Source organism: Monodelphis domestica, chromosome 1 (genome assembly GCF_027887165.1).
Source record: "Monodelphis domestica isolate mMonDom1 chromosome 1, mMonDom1.pri, whole genome shotgun sequence".
Lineage (NCBI taxonomy): Eukaryota > Metazoa > Chordata > Mammalia > Didelphimorphia > Didelphidae > Monodelphis > Monodelphis domestica.
The window spans coordinates 446946540-446969361 of NC_077227.1; the positions used below are offsets into that span (position 1 = coordinate 446946540).

The following is a 22822-nucleotide window of genomic DNA, read 5'->3' on the forward strand; positions in this document are numbered from 1 at the left end:
TCAAATTCAAATTTTTATATTTAAATTTCAGTTTTAAAGATTTACAAGTAGTAAAAGAAGTTACATAGTGGTCAGAATAGGAAGAATTTTAATCAGAAAGTTATTTCTGGAGGAGTGGGGAAAAAATCTAATTTTGGAAACAATTTTTATCCAGACTAATGTTTATGTTGTTACATGTGGAAATAGAAAGTAGTTATACAGGAAAAATTCTATTATAGAGTAGAATATGAAAAAAAATTAGATACTTTCCTTATGGATTTGTTATAATAGTTCTTGGGTTATATTTTCCAAAATGTGCTGATAGTCTTATGAAAGCTTTTCACAGTGCATTAATTTTCCTCGAGCACAGAAGATAAAATTATTTAAAGAAAAATTTCTGAGATAACAAAACTGAAAATGTAAATTTCTGTATGTTTATTTTTAATTTGTAGGATAATCCTATTGGAAATTGGGATGGAAGATTCAATGGAATACAACTTTGTAGTTTTGCAAGTGTGGAAAGTACACTTTTGTTGCATATCAATGATATTATACCAGGTATGTTTTATATATTTAAAAATCCTGTCATGTATATATCTGAACACTCTATATTTGAAGCCCAAAATCTTATTTAGCTTCCCAATGTAAAAATGGAGATTTTGAGCCCCAGACTTCAATCCCCAGAAGTCTGGGGTTCAAAATCTCCATTTTATACACCAATAAACAGCTACTTTTTATTTTTTAATGCAATATTATATTTGCACAGAAAAGTTTTCTGTGTTACTATAAAACAAATGCCAAATATTGCTTTACTTTTAGAAGTATGAGATGAAATGTGTAGCTTTACCATTCATTTTTTCTTGTTCTTCAGTTATATTATGTTTAATTCTATCTAGAATTAAATCTAAATCTAGAAGGATTTTAAAGTTATACTTTTTCTAAATAATAAACAACTCAGCTTATGTTTATCTGTATACCTGCCTCTTTTGGGGGGATGGGGGAAGAAAGGAGTTGGCGGGAGGAGGAATGAGTGGGGATAGTGAAATGAAGGAAGGAATTTCTACAGCAAGTTCTTTTATCCTAATATAAATCATCTTTTGGCCAGTTATGAAATACTCTCTGGGTATATCAAATGCCTAATTATAAAAGTATTAACTAGGTCTGGATCTTGCTTTTAATGTTTCTATTGTATAGTCTAGAACTTTTTTTTTAATGTTAACATAAAATCAGAGGTGAAGAGGTGTTAAGGTAGATCATGTGGTTCATGAATAAAATATTTGTGTTGTAAGAGATGACAAACCCTGCAAGCAGTGGCGTGTAGTTTTAGCCTAAGAGTCTTTGAATGTCTTTGGCATGGGAAGATTTGAAGGTTACACAGATTACTCGTTTAGCCATACACACATGCTTTTAACGCTCATCTCCTGACCATACTATCTATGTGAACCTGGGTAGGTCACTGGGCAATTCTCAAGGACCTGGTTAACTCTCTAAAATTATAAGCTGCAAAGAAGATGCTGACCTACATTGATAAAAAGAATTTATCTGTAAGTTCCCTATACCACTGAAATCTTAAGAACAGTTCCTATCCCTATTCCTAAGCAGCTATTTTTAAAGTGATTTTTTTTGTTTCTGGTTCTCTTATGATTAATAGCACCATTAGGTAGGCAAGCTGAAGCAATTTTTATCCTAGAGTCCCTAGTGCTATTTTTGACATGGATAAAATTTTTGAATTTCTTTTCCATTTCTTCTCTGTACCTCAGTTTACTTATTTATAAAAAGCAGGAACTGAACCAGGCAAGTTTTACTATTAAGGTGTTTTTTAGCCGTGAGTTTATGACAAATGATCAACTCCTAATGTTTGATCATTCCTTTTCTGTTGGGTTGACAAGTAATATTTAAGGAGGCTAAAGATGAGCAAGAAGGCCTTAAAAAAACTGCAGTACTTATTCACATGTTTTTCAAATTACAAAAGGAAGTATATAAGAAATAATAGGAAATATGAGATGAATATTGCTGTATCCCCTTTTTGCTTTTGGGTCTGAGATAATTTTCTGCACCTGGATTCTTCAGAATTTTTTTTAGTCTGATAATTGGAATCTTGACTATTCTTCTCTGTACTTTAGTTATAAGAATTTTGTATTAGACAAAAGCATTCTTACGTATTTTATGTTTTCACTAATGACATTTTGTATAAAAGTTATCCAAGCTAGAAATGTCAAATTTAGGTCTATGGTATTTCTTTAGTATTTTTCTAATATGTAATAATTTATAAAAGTCGAAAGATCCTTTCTGGTTTCTTCAGAATAGGAATTTAAAATACAAAATAGTAAGTAATGTCTGTAGATATCTTTAATTTCAGATTTCATGATGTTTTGGCCTGGCATTAATATCAGTAGAAAGATGAATAGAAAGAGTCCCCCTTAGTAAATTGTTTTTATGGTAGTGATGATGAATTTTTTCTGATCCTTTTATTCCCATCTATCCTGTTTCCATGGTGATTAATGACATGTATTTCTTTGATATCTGGCCATGTTAAGGCTACAAGTCTATATAGCCATGGAGGAGAGCAAAGCCACATAAGAGCCAAATCCATGAACATGCATAATTAGCATGATGATTATTATAGTTAGTATAAATGAGACCTGTTCATAAAAAAGCGAGGGTGTTTTCATTGGTTATCCTATTATCACCTAATCAGAAAGATATCATTAACACGAATAATATCTAACTCTTATTTAGCTAACTCTTATTTTGCTGTTTGTCAAAACACTTTTATATAGCCTCTCACTTGATTTTGAACCCCCTTCCCGAGAACCTAGTGTGATAAGTGCTGATTTTTTCCTGATTTTACATATGAGAAAACTGAGTCTGACACTCAAGGTCACACAGATATTTTTAATAGACTCTTGAAGATGGAGGGCCTTCCACTCTTCTCCTTTCTATGGCTAGTTGACTTTTTCTCTATTCACAGGTAGACATTAGAAATATATAAGAAATAGGTTTTTAAAAAAGAATAGCTTTGTCAAAGACTAACCACAGTTGAATCCATATAAATAAAAACAGTATTGAAAAGAAAAAATTATGGGAAAAACAATGTCAATTTCGTAATGTATTGTCAAAGATATTCTTATTTTCTATTTAATTGATAAAACTATCTTATTGATGTTTCTTAATATTTATTTATGAACTGCCCTTTAAGGGGGTTTGTTGGGAACTGTCATTTTTGTCCAAGTCAGGGAACATATTAAGCACTAATCTGTGGCAAGCTCTATGATGAACACTGAGGTTATACAGAAAAACAGTGGTTTAGGAATTGACAGTCATCTAAAGAGGGAGATAACATATAAACAGATAAGCAATATGTAGGCCAAATTAGTAGTAATCCAGAGAAGGAAGGGACTAGCATATGGGGGACTCGAAAAGGCTTCCTAGAAGCTTGGATTTTAGCTGAGACTTGAAGGAAGCCATGAGGCCCCTACAGAGTGCCTAACAATTGACCACATTGACTCTACTCAGTAGCTTCAAGTAAGGGTGAAGCTCCTGATTTCTCAAACAGATTCAGTCAAGGAACTGTCATGTTATGACAAAACATGCCACTACATAAAAAACAAAACAGTGAAAGCTGAAAAATAATTCATTAGTGCTAAAGTTTTTTTTATGAGACTATTTGAATTATAAATACGATTTTCTCTCAAGTTCTAGAAGCTCTGCCATTTGAACATGTTGATAAATCAGCGATCAATAAACACTTATTAATCACCTTCTGCATACTGGGGATACAAATGCAAAAAAAGACAGTCCCCGACCTCAAGGAGTTTACAATCTAATGGGGAAAGACAGCACACAAAAGAAAGCTAAAAAAAGGTTGGGGGAAATACAAGAAATGAAGAACCAAAGTGATGAGTTCTAACATGATGATGAGGTTATTCCAGCAATGAGTTTCATGTGACTAGGTTCTAAAGAATGTAGTGAGATGAGAAATGAGATGCCTGAACTGAATTCTTCTCTCCTTAACTGGAGGTTCAGAGTTCACAGTCCCAGTCACCAGAGAGGCAGAGCATAGAGATGAGATCTTGCAGGATGTTGAGGTGATCCCTGAAATAAGACATTAAGCTCATTTCAATTAAAGTATAATATTTCTTATAAAAATATACACATATACTTTTCTTGATATTTTAATAGTAGTTGACTAATTCAATTAATAAGATTGAACGAGTTAGGGAAAATAATGCCAGGTGTGACGTTATAGGACCTGGTTTCACATTCCAATTCTGTTACTGTCCATGTGACTTCTGGAAAAAATCACTTGAACTCTGCTCCTCCCTCTATTTCATTATCCATAAAATGAAGGCTAGATTCTCTTAAGTTCCTTCCACTTATACATCTCTTATCGAATATTATTCCTTAAGATTATATGGTTAATTGTGAGCTTTCTTTCTTTCTTTTTTTAAATAATATTTTATTTGATTGTTTCCAAGCATTATTCATTAAAGACAAAGATCATTTTCTTTTCCTCCCCCCCACCCCCATAGCCGACGCGTGATTTCACTGGGTATCACATGTGTTCTTGATTTGAACCCATTGCCATGTTGTTAGTATTTGCATTAGAGTGTTTGTTTAGAGTCTCTCCTCTGTCATGTCCCCTCAACAGCTGTAGTCAGGGAGTTACTTTTCCTTGGTGTTTCTACTCCCACAGTTTGTCCTATGCTTATGGATAGTGTTTTTCTCCTAGATCCCTGCAGATTGTTCAGGGACATTACACCACCACTAATGGAGAAGTCCATTACGTTCGATTATACCACAGTGTATTAGTCTCTGTGTACAATGTCCTCCTCCTTTCGCTCTGCATCACTTCCTGGAGGTCGTTCCAGTCTCCATGGAATTCCTCCACTTTATTATTCCTTTTAGCACAATAATATTCCATCACCAACATACACCACAATTTGTTCAGCAATTCCCCAATTGATGGGCATCCCCTCGTTATCCAATTTTTGGCCACCACAAAGAGCGCAGCTATGAATATTCTTGTACAAGTCTTTTTCCTTATTATCTCTTTGGGGTACAAACCTAGCAGTGCTATGGCTGGATCAAAGGGTAGACTTTCTTTTATCGCCCTTTGGGCATAGTTCCAAATTACCCTCCAGAATGGTTGGATCAGTTCACAACTCCACCAGCAATGAATTAATGTCCCTACTTTGCCACATCCCCTCCAGTATTCACTGCTTTCCTCTGCTGTCATGTTAGCCAATCTGCTAGGTGTGAGGTGATACTTCAGAGTTGTTTTGATTTGCATCTCTCTGATTATAAGAGATGTAGAACACTTCTTCATGTGCTTATTAATAGTTTTGATTTCTTTATCTGAAAACTGCCTATCCATATCCCTTGCCCATTTATCAATTGGAGAATGGCTTGATTTTTTGTACAATTGATTTAGTTCTTTATAAATTTGAGTAATTAAACCTTTGTCAGAGGTTTCTATGAAGATTTTTTCCCAATTTGTTGTTTCCCTTCTGATTTTAGTTACATTGGTTTTGTTTTGTACAAAAGCTTTTTAATTTGATGTAGTCGAAATTATTTATTTAAATTTTGTGATTCTTTCTATGTCTTGCTTGGTTTTAAAGTCTTTACCACCCTCCCAAAGGTCTGACATGTATACTATTCTGTGTTTACCCAATTTACTTATGGTTTCCTTCTTTATGTTTAAGTCATTCACCCATTTTGAATTTATCTTGGTGTAGGGTGTGAGGTGTTGATCAATTCCTAATCTCTCCCACACTGTCTTCCAATTTTCCCAGCAGTTTTTATCGAATAGTGGATTTTTGTCCCAAAAGCTGGGATCTTTGGGTTTATCATATACTGTCTTGCTGAGGTCGCTTGCCCCCAGTCTATTCCACTGATCCTCCTTTCTGTCTCTTAGCCAGTACCAAATTGTTTTGATGACTGCTGCTATAATATAATATAGTTTGAGGTCTGGGACCCATCATTTGTGTTTTTTTTTTCATTATTTCCCTGGATATCCTTGATCCTTTGTTATTCCAAATGAACTTTGTTATGGTTTTTTCTAAATCAGTAAAGAAATTTTTTGGGAGTTCAATGGGTATGGCACTAAATAGATAAATAAGTTTGGGTAGGATGGTCATTTTTATTATATTGGCTCATCCTATCCATGAGCAGTTAATGTTTTTCCAATTGCTCAAGTCTAGTTTTAGTTGTGTGGAGAGTGTTTTGTAGTTGTGTTCATATAGTTCCTGTGTTTGTCTCAGGAGATAGATTCCTAGGTATTTTATTTTGTCTAAGGTGATTTTGAATGGGATTTCTCTTTCTAGTTTTTGCTGCTGAGCTGTGTTGGAGATATATAGAAATGCTGATGACTTATGCGGGTTTATTTTGTATCCTGCAACTTTGCTAAAGTTATTGATTATTTCAATTAGCTTTTTGGTTGAATCTCTAGGATTCTTTAAGTAGACCATCATGTCATCTGCAAAGAGCGATAACTTGGTCTCCTCCTTGCCTATTTTGATGCCTTCAATTTCTTTTTCTTCTGTAATTGCTACTGTTAGTGTTTCTAGTACAATGTCAAATAGTAGAGGTGATAATGGGCATCCTTGTTTCACTCCTGATCTTATTGGGAATGCATCTAGTTTATCCCCATTGCAGATGATATTAGCTGATGGTTTTAGATACATACTGTTTCTTATTTTTAGGAACAATCCTTCTATTCCTATGCTTTCTAGTGTTTTTAATAGGAATGGGTGTTGTATTTTATCAAAGGCTTTTTCTGCGTCTGTTGAGATAATCATGTGGTTCTTGTTGGTTTGCTTGTTGATGTGGTCAATTATGTGGATGGTTTTCCTAATATTGAAGCAGCCCTGCATCCCTGGTATAAATCCTACTTGATCATGGTGGATGACCCTTCTGATCACTTGCTGGAGTCTTTTTGCTAGTATCCTATTTAAGATTTTTGCATCTATATTCATTAGGGAGATTGGCCTATAGTTTTCTTTCTCTGTTTTTGACCTGCCTGGTTTTGGAATCAGTACCATGTTTGTGTTATAAAAGGAGTTTGGTAGAACTCCCTTTTTTCTCCCTATTATGTCAAATAGTTTGTATAGTATTGGGATTAACTGTTCTCTGAATGTTTGATAGAATTCACTGGTGAATCCATCAGGCCCTGGGGATTTTTTCTTAGGGAGTTCTTTGATGGCCTGCTGGATTTCATTTTCTAATATGGGATTATTTAAGAATTCTATTTCTTCTTCTGTTAGTCTAGGCAGTTTGTATTTTTGTATATATTCATCCATGTCACCTAATTGGTGTATTTATTGCCATATAATTGGGCAAAGTAATTTTTAATGATTGCCTTAATTTCCTCTTCATTGGAGGTGATGTCCCCCTTTTCATCTTTGATACTGTTAATTTGCTTTTCTTCTTTCCTTTTTTTAATTAGATTGACCAGTACTTTGTCTATTTTGTTTGTTTTTTCAAAGTACCAGCTTCTAGTCTTATTTATTAAATCAATAGTTCTATCACTTTCTATTTTATTAATTTCTCCCTTAATTTTTAGGATTTCTAGGTTGGTTTTCTGCTGGGGGGTTTTAATTTCATCGCTATCGAGTTTTTTTATTTGCATTTCCAATGGATTGATCTCTGCTCTCCCTAGTTTGTTAATATATGCACCCAGGGATATGAATTTACCTCTGATTACTGCTTTGGCTGCATCCCAAAAGGTTTGAAAGGATGTCTCGCTGTTGTCATTTTCCTCGATAAAATTATTAATTTTCTATGATTTCTTCTCTAAATGATTTTGGAGTATCATATTGTTTAATTTCCAATTATTTTTTGATTTGGTTTTCCATGTACCATTACTGATCGTTATTTTTATTGCCTTGTGATTTGAAAAGGCTGCATTTATTATTTCTGCTTTTCTGCATTTGTATGCCATGTTTCTGTGACCTAGTGTATGGTCAATCTTTGTGAATGTGCCATGTGGTGCTGAGAAGAAGGTGTATTCCTTTTTGTCCCTATTTATTTTTCTCCACATGTCTATTAATTCTAATTTTTATAAGATTTCATTCACTTCTTTTACCTCTTTCTTATTTATTTTTTGATTTGATTTATCTAAATTTGATAATGGTTGGTTCAAGTCTCCCACTAATATGGTTTTAATGTCTATTTTTTCCTTCAATTCTCCTAGTTTCTCCATTAGAAATTTGGTTGCTATATTATTTGGTGCTTATATGTTGATTAGTGATATTTCCTCATTATCTAAAGTCCCTTTTAACAGAATGTAATGACCTTCCCTATCCCTTTTAATCAGGTCCATTTTTGCCTTGGCTTTATCAGATATCATGATTGCAACTCCTGCCTTCTTTCTGTCAGTTGAGGCCCAGAAGGTCTTACTCCATCCTTTAATTCTGACCTTTTGGGTGTCTACCCGCCTCATGTGTATTTCTTGAAGACAACATATGGTAGGGTTTTGGATTCTAATCCATTCTGCTATTCGTCTACGTTTTATTGGTGAGTTCATCCCATTCACGTTCAAAGTTATGATTGTCACTTGTGGACTCCCTGGCATTTTGATATCCTTCCCTAATTCTAACCTTTCTTCTTCAGCTCTAACTTTTTAATCCAGTGATTTATTCTAAATCAGTCCCCCTTGTCCCCTCCCTTGATATATTTCCCTTTCTACCCCCTCACTTTTTGTTCCCTCCCCCACCCCTCTTCTTCCCTCCCTTTTTTATGTTCCCTCCCCCTCAAAGCCCCTTGGTTTTTCCCTTCTCCCTCCCCTTGTTGGGTAAGATAGAATTCAAGATCCCAATGGATCTGGATGTTCTTCCCTCTCAGAGTTGATTTCCCTGAGATTAAGGTTTAAGTAAAAACTCTCTTCCTCTCCTTATAGGAGTTTTCTTCCCCTTCCCTTCCTGTGTGAATCTTTGTGTGAGAAAGATTATTCTATTTGGTCTTTCTTTCCCCCCTATTTACACATTACGTTTTCCCCACATATTAATATACATAGATTGATATAAATATAGTCCTTATAGAAGAGAGTTTGAAAAAAAGAAAAAGATAACATTTTTCTCCTTTTCCCTTTCCTTCATATTTACCTTTTCAGGTATTCCCTGCTCTTTGTTTTTCGATATCGAACTTTTCCACAGAGCTCTGGTCTTTTCTTTGCAAAAACTTGGAAATCTTGTATTTTGTTGAATGCCCATACTTTCCCTTGGAAGTATACAGTCAGTTTTGATGGGTAGCTGATTCTTGGTTGAAGGCCCAGCTCTCTTGCCTTTCTGAAGATCATGTTCCATGCCTTACGATCATTCAGAGTAGAACTTACAAGGTCTTGTGTGACCCTGATTGGCATTCCTTTATATCTAAATTGTCTTTTTCTGGCTTCTTATAAGATTTTTTCTTTTGCTTGAAAGCTTTGGAATTTGGCAATTACATTCCTGGGAGTTGTCTTTTGGGGACTTAGTGTAGAGGGTGTTCTGTGAGCTCTTTCAGTAGCTGTATTGCCCCTTTGTTCTAGTATCTTGATTGTGAGCTTTCTTAACCAATTCAGAAACATATTTGAGGACTTATAGCACACTTTTTTTTTCTATTATCTCAAGGAAATATTTTTCTAATGGCCATTTTTTTTTAATTTCTAAGAGAGGGAAGTGCTGATTTTATTAAACATAACCTACCTTGTTTAAATTTCTTTGATTTTTTTTAAAATTAAAAAATGAATTCATATTGAGACACTTGGAGTCTCAGGAAATTGTCCATTTTTAGTATAATTTTAAGGAAGAAAAAGACACCCAAAATGTGAAGTTTAGCTCATGTATAATGGATAGTGTTTTCCTCAGCATAGAACACTCCAAGTATAGAAAAAAGATTTGAAGTATTTTCTACTCTGGGGCTCTGCATCATCTGTATTTCTCTCAATATAGTTTTCCATATTCCAACTTGGTTTGAAATGTAAATCATCCAAGAGAGATTCTCAGTAGCAATTAACTGTATTTCTTTGCTAACTCCTTCCTTCCCAATCTCCCATTTATATTCTCATTGTGTACCTTACCAATACATTTTGTTTTTTACTATTCTTTATTAAAAATAATACATAATAAATAATGTGGACTCTAAATAAAGAATAATTGTCAAGTCTTGGTGTCTGGCATTATATTAATAAATGTTGAATATGTGTTTTCTTTGGGATTCAAATGTCAGACATATGACCTGCACCTAAATTTGTCATTTTGTGAGACAGTGGCTATCACTGCTTCCATAGGAGCAGCCAAGAGTAAAGGAGAAGGGAAAAATAAAATAGCATTAACTGTGGTAATTACTATTATTACTTTTAATTGTGAATGTTAATATATTATGTCTGTTTTAGATATAATGTACTGGAGTTGACTGGCTTCTGAGGTCTTTTACATCAGTTAATTATCTTAATATGAAGAACTATTTATTCTCAGTTTCCTTGATTTATTTTAAAGCTTGCAACTTTCTGATATTTTCTGCACTTAAACATCTATGCTATGCTATGCTATTTACTATACTGAGATAGTCCAAAGAAATGTGTTTTTTTGCTTTACTTGGTTGCTTCCTATCATATTTAACATCTTATTATTTTGTCATAGGCTTGAAATAATTTACCACTTTAATTCGTGAATTAGAAAATAAATACTGCAATTAACTTAGAAGTTTAAGTCAATATTGTTGAGGCTAATTTCTGTAGTAAATGCAGTGTGGTACTTAAAAATGTGTATTTTTTCCTCAGTGGAAAAATGACCAATCATTACTTGGAGCTAATTAATACAATATGATTTCCATTTACCCCATTTTAAAGTGGCTTCTCCATGTGTTAAAATGTAAACTTTTTCCCATTTTTTCCTATCTTCCAAAATCTACTTTGGGTGATACGGTTTGGGCTGATTTACAGCTTTATCAGGTATGATTTTTAAGTGTTATGTACATCTTGTGGAATGTGATGCAGATTTTTTCAAGGACTACATTTCCATATTGTTTTTTACACAAATATGTTTTTAATATATTGATATTTAATTCAAAGAAGACTATGATTTTGTACTGGTCTTGGTGCTAAATGTGACTGCAAAATTTTATTAGCATTGCTTAGCTACATTAGAAAACCTGCTACAAAAAAGAATTACTGTCTTTGGATCCTAACTTATGTGCATATACCTCTGTGTTTAACATATTACATTTATATCTATATTCATCATACACAATTGAAATGGAATAATTTTAAATTCCTAAACTATGCATGCATTTTAATGTAGTATTAAATACCAGACTGAGTGTGTTTACAAATGGCTAAAATTTGAGAAGGTGATGTCTAAACCTGTTTGAGTTTGTTTTCTTAAAAAATTTGAAGAGGAATAATATTTTTCAAACATATGTTAAGCTATGTGCCGGGCACTTGTTAAACTAAAGGAAAGACAGTTCCTGCCCTCAAGGATATTCCCATCTAAAGTGGAAAGACAACATAGAAAAGAATACTAAAAAAGAGGAGGAAACAGGAAAGGTGGTGATGATATGGAATATCAAGGCTGATGAGATCTTGAAAGATGATGAGTTTGGGGCAGCTAAATGACTCAGGGAAGAGAAAGCCAGGCCTGGAGTCAGGAACTTGGGTACAAATCTGGCCTAGATACTTCCTAACTGTTTGACCCCAGTGAAGTCACTTGACCCCACTGCCTACCTGTTGTTGCTCTTCTGTCTTAGAATTGATATTAAAACAGCAGGTAAGGGTTTAGAAAAGTAAAGGGAAAAAAAAAAGATGAGGTTTTCAAAATGATGAGCTTTCCAGGGCATGGTAAAGAAGTTACAAAAATCTAAAAGTAATACAGCCAGGTGAGAAATGAAATGTCTGAGTTGAGCTCCCTCCTTTAAATTGAGAGTTTGGAATTCATGGCCTCACCGTTCAGTCAGAGTGGCTCTACAACGTAAGGATAATACATGGTTTTAGTGGAGGGAACACTAGATTTAAGATCAGAAGACCTGAGTTTAAGTTCTGACTTTGACCCTTTATTAGTATAAGCCTGAGTAAATGACTTCTCTTCTCTGTGGCCTCAGTTTCCTCATCTTTAAAATAAGGTTTGATTGAATGAATGCTAACCATCTCTTCTAACTCTTAACTTCTTGTTACTCTCTTTGGAAGTAAGGTGCTTTTTATCTTTAATGGCACCCACAAAATCATAAATTTGTGACATGTTAACCATACAAATATTGACTTTTTAAAAATCTACTCTAGAAATAGTCTTTGCTTGATTTTTGCTATTTTTACTTTAATGCACTTCTTAATATTGATGACTTGAAAAGCCTTTCTAATGTTTTAGATAGTGTGACACAAGAAAGAAGGCCTCCCAAACTTGCATTTATGCCAAGAGGTGGTGGGGATAAAGCTTTATCCAGTCATAGTAAACCAAAGGCTACAGGTATGCTTTAATAGAATAAGAGTTTTTGTTAACATGTGATTTTGATGTTAAAGTAACAGAAGTCAGAGTTGAGTTACTTATTTTTAAGTAATACATTTTGACATATCTAGTAATGGAAGAAAATTTTATATGGGATTTTTGACTTAAGGTTAGGGCCTTGAATTGGTCACTGGGGGCTTAGTGGTCAGGGATACATCAATTGCTTGAGCATAATCATCTAGCTTAAGTTTTAAGTTCTATCTGTCAATCAAAATTGACTAATTTTGGGTACCTGTCACTTAAAGCATTGTGAATTCAATTTGCATTTGGAATTATGAATTCAGTGGCTTTAAAATTGTTATTTATAATTTATATAGTGCTTTTTATGTATATGCAGTATTCACAGATGGTTTATTTTGCATAAGATGAAGTATCTTAATAATAATCATATGAACTTTACTTAGCTACCAATAGGACAGATAAAATTCTGGGCCTCCAGAATGTGTGTGCCCTTTTTTCTTTCCCAAACACATTTAGCCACTGTCCACAGAAACTCCTTTGTACTGTATTTCTGTTGGGTGTGTATATGTGTTGTGTATTTGTGGGGGTGTCATTAAAAAAATCTCTCTTTAAGTATTGTAGGTACTTCTTGAGTGGTCAGTTAGCTAATTTTTTTTTTTTAAATCTTGAAAAGTTGCATGAGATTCCTCTGAATAATTTGGGTTGAGATATCAGTCAAATAATCTTGTTTTAAATCATTTTAGAGGAAGGTATATCGTAAAGGTAGTTGAGGTTTCAAAAATGCCTCAACATAAGTTGGAACTTATATGATTTTGGACCCTTTCTGATATTGACTGATCTGTAACTCAAACAGGATGTGAAATTTTTGTATTCTGAATTAGTTCATTACTTTTTTAAAATCCCCTCACTCTCTATGTGTATATGGATATATACATACCTTAGTTTTATTTATATACACACTTAATTGTGTTGGTCTAGTGACAGACTTCTAAAGTACCCACACTGAAACTACTTTGTACAATTACTTACTGGTTTGTCAAAGAAGGTTAGATTTTTAATAGATCCTAGAAATTTCATCACTTTTAACTCCTCAATAGTATGTTTCGCAGAAATGGGTGTTAGGCAGGACAGTGCTATGAAGCTTTTTCAGTATTGCTTGTGTAATATTCTACTGCTTTTCCTTCACTGTGTGAAGAAACTAATGAATGAGTCTTTTTAACCTGTTATTTCAAAGACTAATTAAAATAAAAAAATAAATGACTGAAATTGTTGAATCATTTTAGTTTTAATGTACCAGTAATGATGAAAAAGGATGTTTAAAAATTGATAAGCATATGGTTTTATATTAACAAGGAACTGTTTCAAGATAAAATGCCAATCAACCCTATTTTTTCACTCGATATTAGGAAACACTGATTTTTTTCAGTGAAAATTTTAATGCAAAAACTCTCCAACAACTGTTAAGTAAATAGTTTGATTTCAAAATAATTTGGCCAGGTTTTTTCCTTCTTTCCTTCTCCCATATTGACATTTGGGCAGAAGAATCATTTTTGACATTACCAAAATGGTAACAATTTTAAAATTGAAAACAACAAAATATGTTTTGTTTGTATACCTAATGATTATGTAATTGGTTGTGGATCTATATAGCTTTCTTTTCTTTCTTTCCTTTCTCTTCCTTTAATCTGAACTGGAGTTTTAAAAAAGAACTTCTCTTGATCCATAGGATCTACCTCAGACCCTGGAAATAGAAGCAGATCTGAATTATTTTACACGTTAAATGGTGGTTCTGTTGATTCTCAACCACAAATCAAATCAAAAAACACTTGGTACAGTGATGAAGGTAAAAGTTTTTTTTTTCTTTTTCCTAGTAATTCTATTCATCCTTTAGTTCATGGACAGTAGGTAGAATTTTTTTTTTCAATTTATATAGTTTTTTTAAACAAAATAACTAATCCTCTATGACTGCTGTATTAATTTTACAAAGTGAAAATACTGCCTTAGATTTAGATTGCTTTTGAAATTAATTAAAGCAATATTTCAAAGTATTAATTAGTAAATTTGTTTTCCTTCTTTTTTGGCTTATTTATTTGGGAAGATAATCTCTTGAATAAGTAAGAAACACACAAATACAAACAGACATACATATATTTCAACTTAAGGCAAACTTTGATTATTGAAATAAGAGTAAGAAATACAGTAGAATCCTTCAATATAACTTAAGCCAATTAAGCTAAATTGGTACTATGTACAATGCAAGTCTGATATTTCAGGATTAACCCATAAGGTGAGTGTGTTAGTCCAATTGGTTTTAAATAATAATAAGCAACTATCCTATGAACCAACTCTATTTTTATTTTGATCTATTATTCCAGAAATAACTTAGTTTTCTGGTTTCATTTATCACTCTGCAATACCAGGGGATTTATCTCAATTCTTTAGAGAAGTTGATTCCACCATTTTTTAAAGGCATTAAATTTCATGCCTACTGCTCACCTGCCACATTTGAATCAGTATATCTAAAACCACTGATCTTCTCTTCTGTAGGACATTTCATGTACAGAAAGGCCCTTTGTTGGGAAGTAATGGCTATTGTAATTTCTGTGTAGGACTTTAAAAAAAAAAAACTTAGACTATGCCTACCAGAAAATGAGTTTATTTATTAATCATCTAAATGGCATTACCTCAGTTTTTAAGTGCAGCTACATTTCAGGAATATGGGAACCGTGTGGTAAATAAATTTTGATTATCTTTGAGAGTTTGTGAAGAAAGAAAACTTTGAAATATTTGTCCATGTATAATTCTATTAAAATTTGTCAGGATAGGTTTTTGCCTCTTGAAGGATTGTTCTGCATTTTCAAGTATTTAGGAACCAAAACCATCCTATAAGACATTTTATAAATAGAACTTAACTATTCTAATGTTGCTCTTTTTTTAATACCATATTTTGAATACTTTTGTAACAAGTCAGGTACATTACCATGTATTGATAGTGTATGAAATTAGATTTTTATTTAATTTCTCATTTATTTTTCTTTTATACAATTTAATGCTTTTTCTATGTAATGATTTTTTCCAAGGGCAAAATATTTTAATAAAGCTAAATGATTATTCTTATAACTTAAGGAAGATATATTTTCTTTATTCATGAATTCATCATTGATCCAGACCAAAAGAATTCTTCATCTTAGTGCTTGTTTATCTGGGTTATATTATAGCTAGTAAGCCTCTATTTCATAATAGAGTATTTTAGAATTTGGTCATGTATAACTAAATTCATGAAAGGTAATTTTATTTCTAAGAGGGTAAAGTTGAAAGTTTGAAAACACACACAATCAAAAAACCTAATTAAATTTGTCTTTAAATAGAAACGAACCCTTTGAGTCTTGGGTTGCAATATAGTAAATTATTTAAATTTCATGTTTGAATATATATTAGTTGTTTTTCTATATGGTAGATTTAATCATAGAAGATATAAAAACATTTTTTAAAAAGATCTAATGTTTCCAGTTGATTCTCTAACTCAGAATAATTTATTTTTTTATAGTTGCTGAAGATCCTGCAAAATCCCTAACAGATATATCATCAGATTTTGGACATTCTTCACCACCTCTGCAGCCTCCTTCTATAAACTCTTCCGCCAATGAGAACAGATTTCACTCTTTACCATTTAGCTTGACAAAGATGCCAAATACCAATGGAGGTATTGGGCATAGTCCTCTATCTCTCTCTGTTCAGTCGGTGATAGGAGAGCTAAACAACTCTCCGGTCCAGGAGAGTCCACCTTTGACTGTACCTTCAAGTAATTCACATGGTCTTGAAGTAGGCTCATTGGCTGAAGTTAAAGATAATCCTCCTTTCTTTGGTGTAATACGTTGGATTGGTCAGCCACCAGGACTAAATGAAGTATTAGCAGGACTGGAACTGGTAATATGATTTGACCCATAAAACTTCTTTATTCTTTTCTATGTGGGGCTTTATATAGAATTTCCTATTTATTTGTTAAAATTATAAAATCCTATCTATAACCATCAAAATGATATGTGTTTATGTATGTATGTATGTGAGTATGGTTATCTAAAACAATTTTTATTCTTACATTGGCTTCTACCACCCAATATACTTCAGATTTAATTCTTTGTTTTCTGTTAATTTACATATACTTGGGGAATGTAAATTAATTTTAGTATTGGCCTAGGCAGATCACGATTAGGAAAGAAATATGTTATACCATTCCTTCCCTTGCAACCCCCTTATTTCCCACCACATTTCCCCAGAAAGTCCCAACCTAAATTAACCTGTTATGCATTTAAAAACCAAATGTAAAAAAATTTGAATTATTCCCCTTTTATTGATTGGATAAGGAGAATGAGATTAGTCAATAAATAAGACCCAAATTATATGATTCTTGAGCAAAAAATATTTTATAGCATGATAAAATATAGTTACAGAATTCAGTGTAAGGTAAAAGTTCAGTTACAGTTTGCTTCTTTAGACAGAATAGTACCTATCAGCATGCCTTTCAAGGCTTCTCTTTTCCATCTCATCAGTACCACTTAACTTCTAAAAACTGAAGTAATGAAAGGGATTTCTTATTTATCTTAGTCTGATTGTTACTTAAATCTGCCAAGTCAAAAAGGCTTTCCTTTGTCCAATTACTTCTACTTAGTTCAAGGGAGAAGTCTTTCTGAGTTGATCAGAGAGAAAAGCAGGCCTTTTTTTTGAGAATTGATAGTTAAAGGTTTCTCTTTCAGATTAGTCTAAAGACTTCAGAGTAGGATAATTTTTTAATGCTTCTTGCTGTTTCTAAAAGAGAGGAGGAGGAATATGGTGGCCTTGTCTATTTATATACATTACTTACTTTCACATTTTTGCATTTAGAGTGAGTTAAGTGTGAAAATAAGTTTTAACATATAGTCCATATGAATTTCCTTGATACAAATAAATCACTAATTTTAACTGTTAGCTCTTTAGTAAGTTAGTAAGTTACCTCTTTCAGATGAATACAATATTTATGCATTGAGAACTATTTGTTAATAATTGTCTCTGTAGGCAATTATTTACTAAATCTATTACTTCTACAGAGTTCTACTTCAATACCTCACTATGGTATGGAAGTGACCCTGGGTTTCTGGAAGTTGTGCCAGCAGAGCACAAGGGATGCAAGGTTCTACCATGCTAGAAATGCTTAGTCTTAGCAACAGATTATATCTGTTTTCTGAGGAGCAGCCTAGCTATAGCTATGTACAGAGAGGCTCATCATCAGTAGAGTTACCCCTTGATGATGAGTTATTTGGCCATGGAATCCCATGAAATAGAGAAAATATAAAATGGCTTCATTCCTGGGTAGCTTCCCTTCAAGGGTTCTGAGAATCGTGCAATTTTTATATTGTCTGTTAATATTAAATTTTTAGTTACTGGCACTCCAAATGTTAGATCCTTGTCTTGTGACTAATGAAAAAACTAGGCAAACTTAAATCATATCAATCTTTACATTTTCACTATAAGTGAAATCAGAAGGCATAAGGAAGGACATGCCTAAATGGAAGGACAGTTCACACTTTCTTCTAGGAAAGGCAAATAAGGAGTTGGTACAGTTGATTTTATATTGTGTCTGAAGGCAACAAGAAACAACTTGTTTTTTCCTATTGATAATCTCATATTGCTTGTGATAAGCATTTGCAAAAAGATCATCATGAAAATAATTGCAGCTTGTGTAAAAACATCTGTTACAGATGATAAAGAGATAAATTCTACAAAGAACTCTATATGACTTTTTTAATTAAATGGACATACACTTTGATACTCATTGACTTCAGTGCAAGGGTGGGCTTAAGGGAGGTGGTAAAAACTTTTTTTGGTTCAGGAGTAAGAAAAAAGAAATATAGATTATGTGTAGCCTCAGAGCTATATATTATACTGTCTTTGAGAAGAGAGTCAGGAAACGTTAGCTATGGCAAATATCAGATAACAGCAAAAACAAAATTTTATTTTGGTCACATGGAAAAAATCACTATTCCTTGTTGGAATAGAGGTGGGAGTCATTCATAAATAAGCTTTCGCTATATACTCAGACTACTGACTTGTTAGAGCAAAGAATAAAAATTGGAAGATATGTCACACAGTTGAGGGAACTCCATCTTGACTTATATAAACAAATTGTTGATACCAAAAATAAGAACTAGATAAAAGACAGATTTATACACATTCCATCATTTTCTAAAGTAATTTTTAACAAATGTAAATCAGGCATCACAATTAGGAGGCCAAACAAGACTGACAACCACATCAACATGCAAGTATTCTAACTCCTTACTAAGCAGAAAGATATGGCAGTCAAAAACAATGATGGCTTAGAATATAAATTTATTGTAAAATCTTAAGGATGGTGACAGAAGATTACAAACAGTATTGCCTCATAAAACAGTGGGAAACTGTGAATAAAAAACAACTTAAAAATTTTGGTGAGACATTTAAACTAAAATCATCATCAGGGCATTTAACAATGAAACTAGGAGGACAGCAAGGATATGACAGATAGAGAAAAATCTCTCAAGATTTCTTTAGCAAACTTTTTTCTTTATTGGCAACAATAAAACTACTATATTGTGACTAAAATCAGTTCTCAAGGTGCTGAAGAGTAAATAGAATAGAAATTCTCACTTCCTGTTGTTATTGACTAATAAAACAAATCATTCAATAGAACTGTTTTAAGGGGTCTTGTCCAACAAGGTATCTCACATGCATATATCAGAATTATGTGAGATTCCTTGAAATGTGTGTCAACAAAGATAACTTTATTCAATCCTCTAGTGATGCTTGCTAAAGGTGTTTGCCACAGTCATGGAGGATGCCCAGTGCAGAGTGCAAATGGAAGAGGGATTCCTTATAGATGGTGAGATATTCCAGATGCTCCTATTTGGGATAGTTTTACATTGATAGCATCAAGCCTTGGCACATTGCTGAGCCTTCTAAATGAAACTAATAATGATCATAAAAGAATCCAGTCTTAAGTATCTTTATAAGAATAACCAAGTGGATGTCTGTTGTCCAAACTAATATGCAATTGGGTTGACAACCTATCTACCTGGTCTCCAGGTTGATATACCTTGAATGTATATTGTGACTAGACAATGAACTGGACATAAAATTGAACAGAAGGATAGTGGACTGGATTGCCTTTGTTTTTAATGACCTCAAGTGTCTTCTTGGAGCAAAAGCCATCTTTTAATTTTTAAAGCTTATTTTTCTTGTCATCTGTCATTTTTAAATCACTTTTATTTTTGGATTTCATATTCTTTCCCTGTTGCAATAAAGACAATCCTTGTAACTCAGAATTTTAAAAAGGAGATTTAGTAAAATCAACCAATATATCAGCCATGGCTGATAGTATATGAAATATTACATACCCTTGGGGAGGCATATTTTCTCAACTCTTCTCCAGGATCAAATTTGGCCAGAATTACACAACATTAAATTTTTTCTCTTCTTTCAATTTCCATTTTTGTAGTCATTGTGCATATTGTTTTCTTGATTCTTCTTACCTCACTCAGCATCACTTCGTATAAGTCTTCTCATTCTTTTCTGAATTCTTAACATTTGTTATTATGGCAAAATAATATTCAAAGTAACTCATCTATCAAAATTTGCTTACTCATTCTTCAGTCACTGAGTCTAACATCAATATTTTTCTAGTAACGCTTGAATAGTTGAGCCATTAAATATAAGTTTCTATAGAATTAAAGTTACAGGCTATTCAAAGGGCAATGGAGAGGTGGAAGGTGGTTGTCTACCAACAACCTCTGACTTTTGAAGAATTGTGAGAAAGAAGCAGCAAAAAGAATATCGTTATATGACCAGAAAAAGAGATGGGCAAGTCATGGATTAAGAGCAAGGGAAAAACAATGAATAGCCCACATGTTCCTTTGGCATATCAAGAGATCTAGAGAAAAAATTCCTAGCATGTTATATGCACACACACACACACACACACACACACACACACACACACACACACACCCATACACACCCATACCCATAGATGACTTACAGGAAAACACAGACAAAAGTCATATAGAATGAGAAGGTGTGGATGGTTTGCAATCTAAATTTTTGTACAAAGTATACATATTGAAATCACAGATCCATCAGATTATTAAAGTACAACATACTAAATTGAAATTAACTATTTTAATCTCTTTTTAAAAAACTAACAGTCATATAAATTCCTTTCAAAAAGTAAGGTCATACTTATTGATTCGTGTAATCATTTTCCCATCTGGGATTCTACTTTTTATCCTTTTTATTTTCAAATTTATTCATTCTACTTTGATTGTCATGAACAGAACACTACAAAACAACAAAACATTGAGCTTAATTCTCCAAACTGTGAGTCAGAAAGAGGCTTCTTGCCACCCTGTAGAGATATGTTCTCTAAATAACTTATTTAAAAAAACAGGGAAATTCTTTGTTTCCTTCATTCTTTAATTTATTCATTTACTAAATATACATCTACTCTTTGCAGCACACTATATTGAGAGAAAGAAAGTTTAGATAAGATATGACTTGTACTTTTTAATCTTGTGTTGTAGCTGGATATCATACAACTATAATGTACAACATTATAAGCTAAATATATTAAAGACTTTTAAGTGCTCCATGAGATCCTAGGGGACAAGTCATTTTCCATAGTGAGAATTAGGGTCAGGATTAAACATTAAGATTTAGGAAATCTTTTCATAAAGATACTCTCTGAAACTATGAAAGTAAGTAAGATTATTAAAGGATAAAGTATAGAAAGTGAAAAAAGAAGGCCCTAGAATAATCCAAATTTAAGGGATTGGGAAGAAGGTGAGTAGGAAGGAGTTAGGAGGATTGTTAGGTAGAAAGAGTAGCAGGAGAGTCTCTGGAGCCAAGGAAGGAGAGTAGAAAAGTTTGGGACCTGTCAGTAGTATCAGGAGTTGCAGAGAGCTCAAGGAATATGACTGAAAATTTTGGTTTTGGAAATCAGGAATAATCATTGGTGACCTTTTCAGAGCTGCAATGTAGCAATGAAACTGGAAGCTTAGTTGTAAGGAGTCAAATAGACTAGTAAATGAAGAAATGGAGACATTGCTATTAGGCATCTTAAAAGAAGTTTATTTGTGACTTGTAAGAGAAAGATGCTAGAAGAGAGGTAGAAGGGTCAAGGGAAAGTTTTTTTGTTTTGCTTTTGTCTTTTTCTAATTGAAGAGACCTGCATATATTTATAGGTAGATGGGAAATAACCAGTGAAAGGGAAACTGAAGCTATATGGGAGAGATAACTTCTAAATCAAGATCCTATAAGAAGTGGGAGAAAGTAAGAAGGCCACAGACAGCAAGACTTGACCTTTAAGTGTAGGAATATCTTTTCTTTTGTGATAAAGCAAAATGAGAGAATGAGTAGTGATACTGACATATTTTTAGCAATGAAAAAGAGGATTCATCTCTTGTATATATAGTAATACCCCATGCCATCCCAATAATGGTATAGTTTCTACTATACCTAATAATGACAATTTAGAGAATAATTCTAGAGACATGCAGAAGGATTTTTCCCTTTTCTTTTGCTTACTTATTATTGAATGTCTTATTGTTAGATGGGAAGAATCTGAGAAATATGACTCAGTTAAGAGCTCATCTTTACTTTTTCCTTTTTAGTTTATTATTCACTGCTGTGAATAGTATCACTAGGTATTCAAGAAAATAATAGCTTCAATTTTTTTTTCCTCACTAGGGGTAGTGGTAGAAGAAATTCAGTAGCCAGAGAAGATTTAAGCCTTTCTTTTAAAAATAAATAAAGGGGGTAATGGCTCTTCCCTTGTCACTTTTAAAGCAAAGGCCTTAGCCTCAGTAATTTCTTAAATTCCCAGAAATAATCATCCTAATGGAAATCTCAGTATCACTCCCAATAAATCAGGAGCAGAATAAATAAAAAAAATATCAATCAATATTATCTAGTTCTTTAACTGTTACTTTTGTATGGGAAGAATAATTTACCTCTAAGTATATTTTATTTCAGGAAGACGAATGTGCAGGCTGTACAGATGGAACTTTCAGAGGTACGCGTTATTTCACCTGTGCCCTAAAGAAGGCGCTGTTCGTTAAACTCAAGTGCTGCAGGCCTGATTCTAGGTTCGCCTCACTTCAGCCAGTTTCCAACCAGATTGAACGGTGCAACTCTTTAGGTATTTGCAACCTTTTAATTTATTTCCTGTTTGGAACAGATTCTATTTCCAACCTCAGAATTTTGTGCAATAGTTAGAAATGAAAATACTATATTTGAAAGTACTAATTTCTGGTTAACATTAATATGCTTTTTAAATCAGGATTAATAAAAACAATTCCTTCATTGGTGTACAGTGATTATATTTTTAGTTATTTCCA

At 33.1% G+C, this 22822-nt stretch overlaps 1 protein-coding gene across 3 annotated transcripts in view; it reads left to right on the forward strand.

Moving 5' to 3' along the window:
* CYLD (CYLD lysine 63 deubiquitinase) overlaps positions 1-22822 on the forward strand; it is a 63863-nt gene that overhangs the window by 19990 nt on the left and 21051 nt on the right. For all 3 annotated transcript variants that reach the window (XM_007474855.3, XM_056812289.1, XM_056812290.1), the window contains 5 exons: positions 432-537; positions 12318-12416; positions 14143-14259; positions 15964-16343; positions 22458-22623. In XM_007474855.3, coding sequence (XP_007474917.1) covers positions 432-537; positions 12318-12416; positions 14143-14259; positions 15964-16343; positions 22458-22623 — 868 coding nt within the window. The remainder of the gene's footprint in view (positions 1-431; positions 538-12317; positions 12417-14142; positions 14260-15963; positions 16344-22457; positions 22624-22822) is intronic.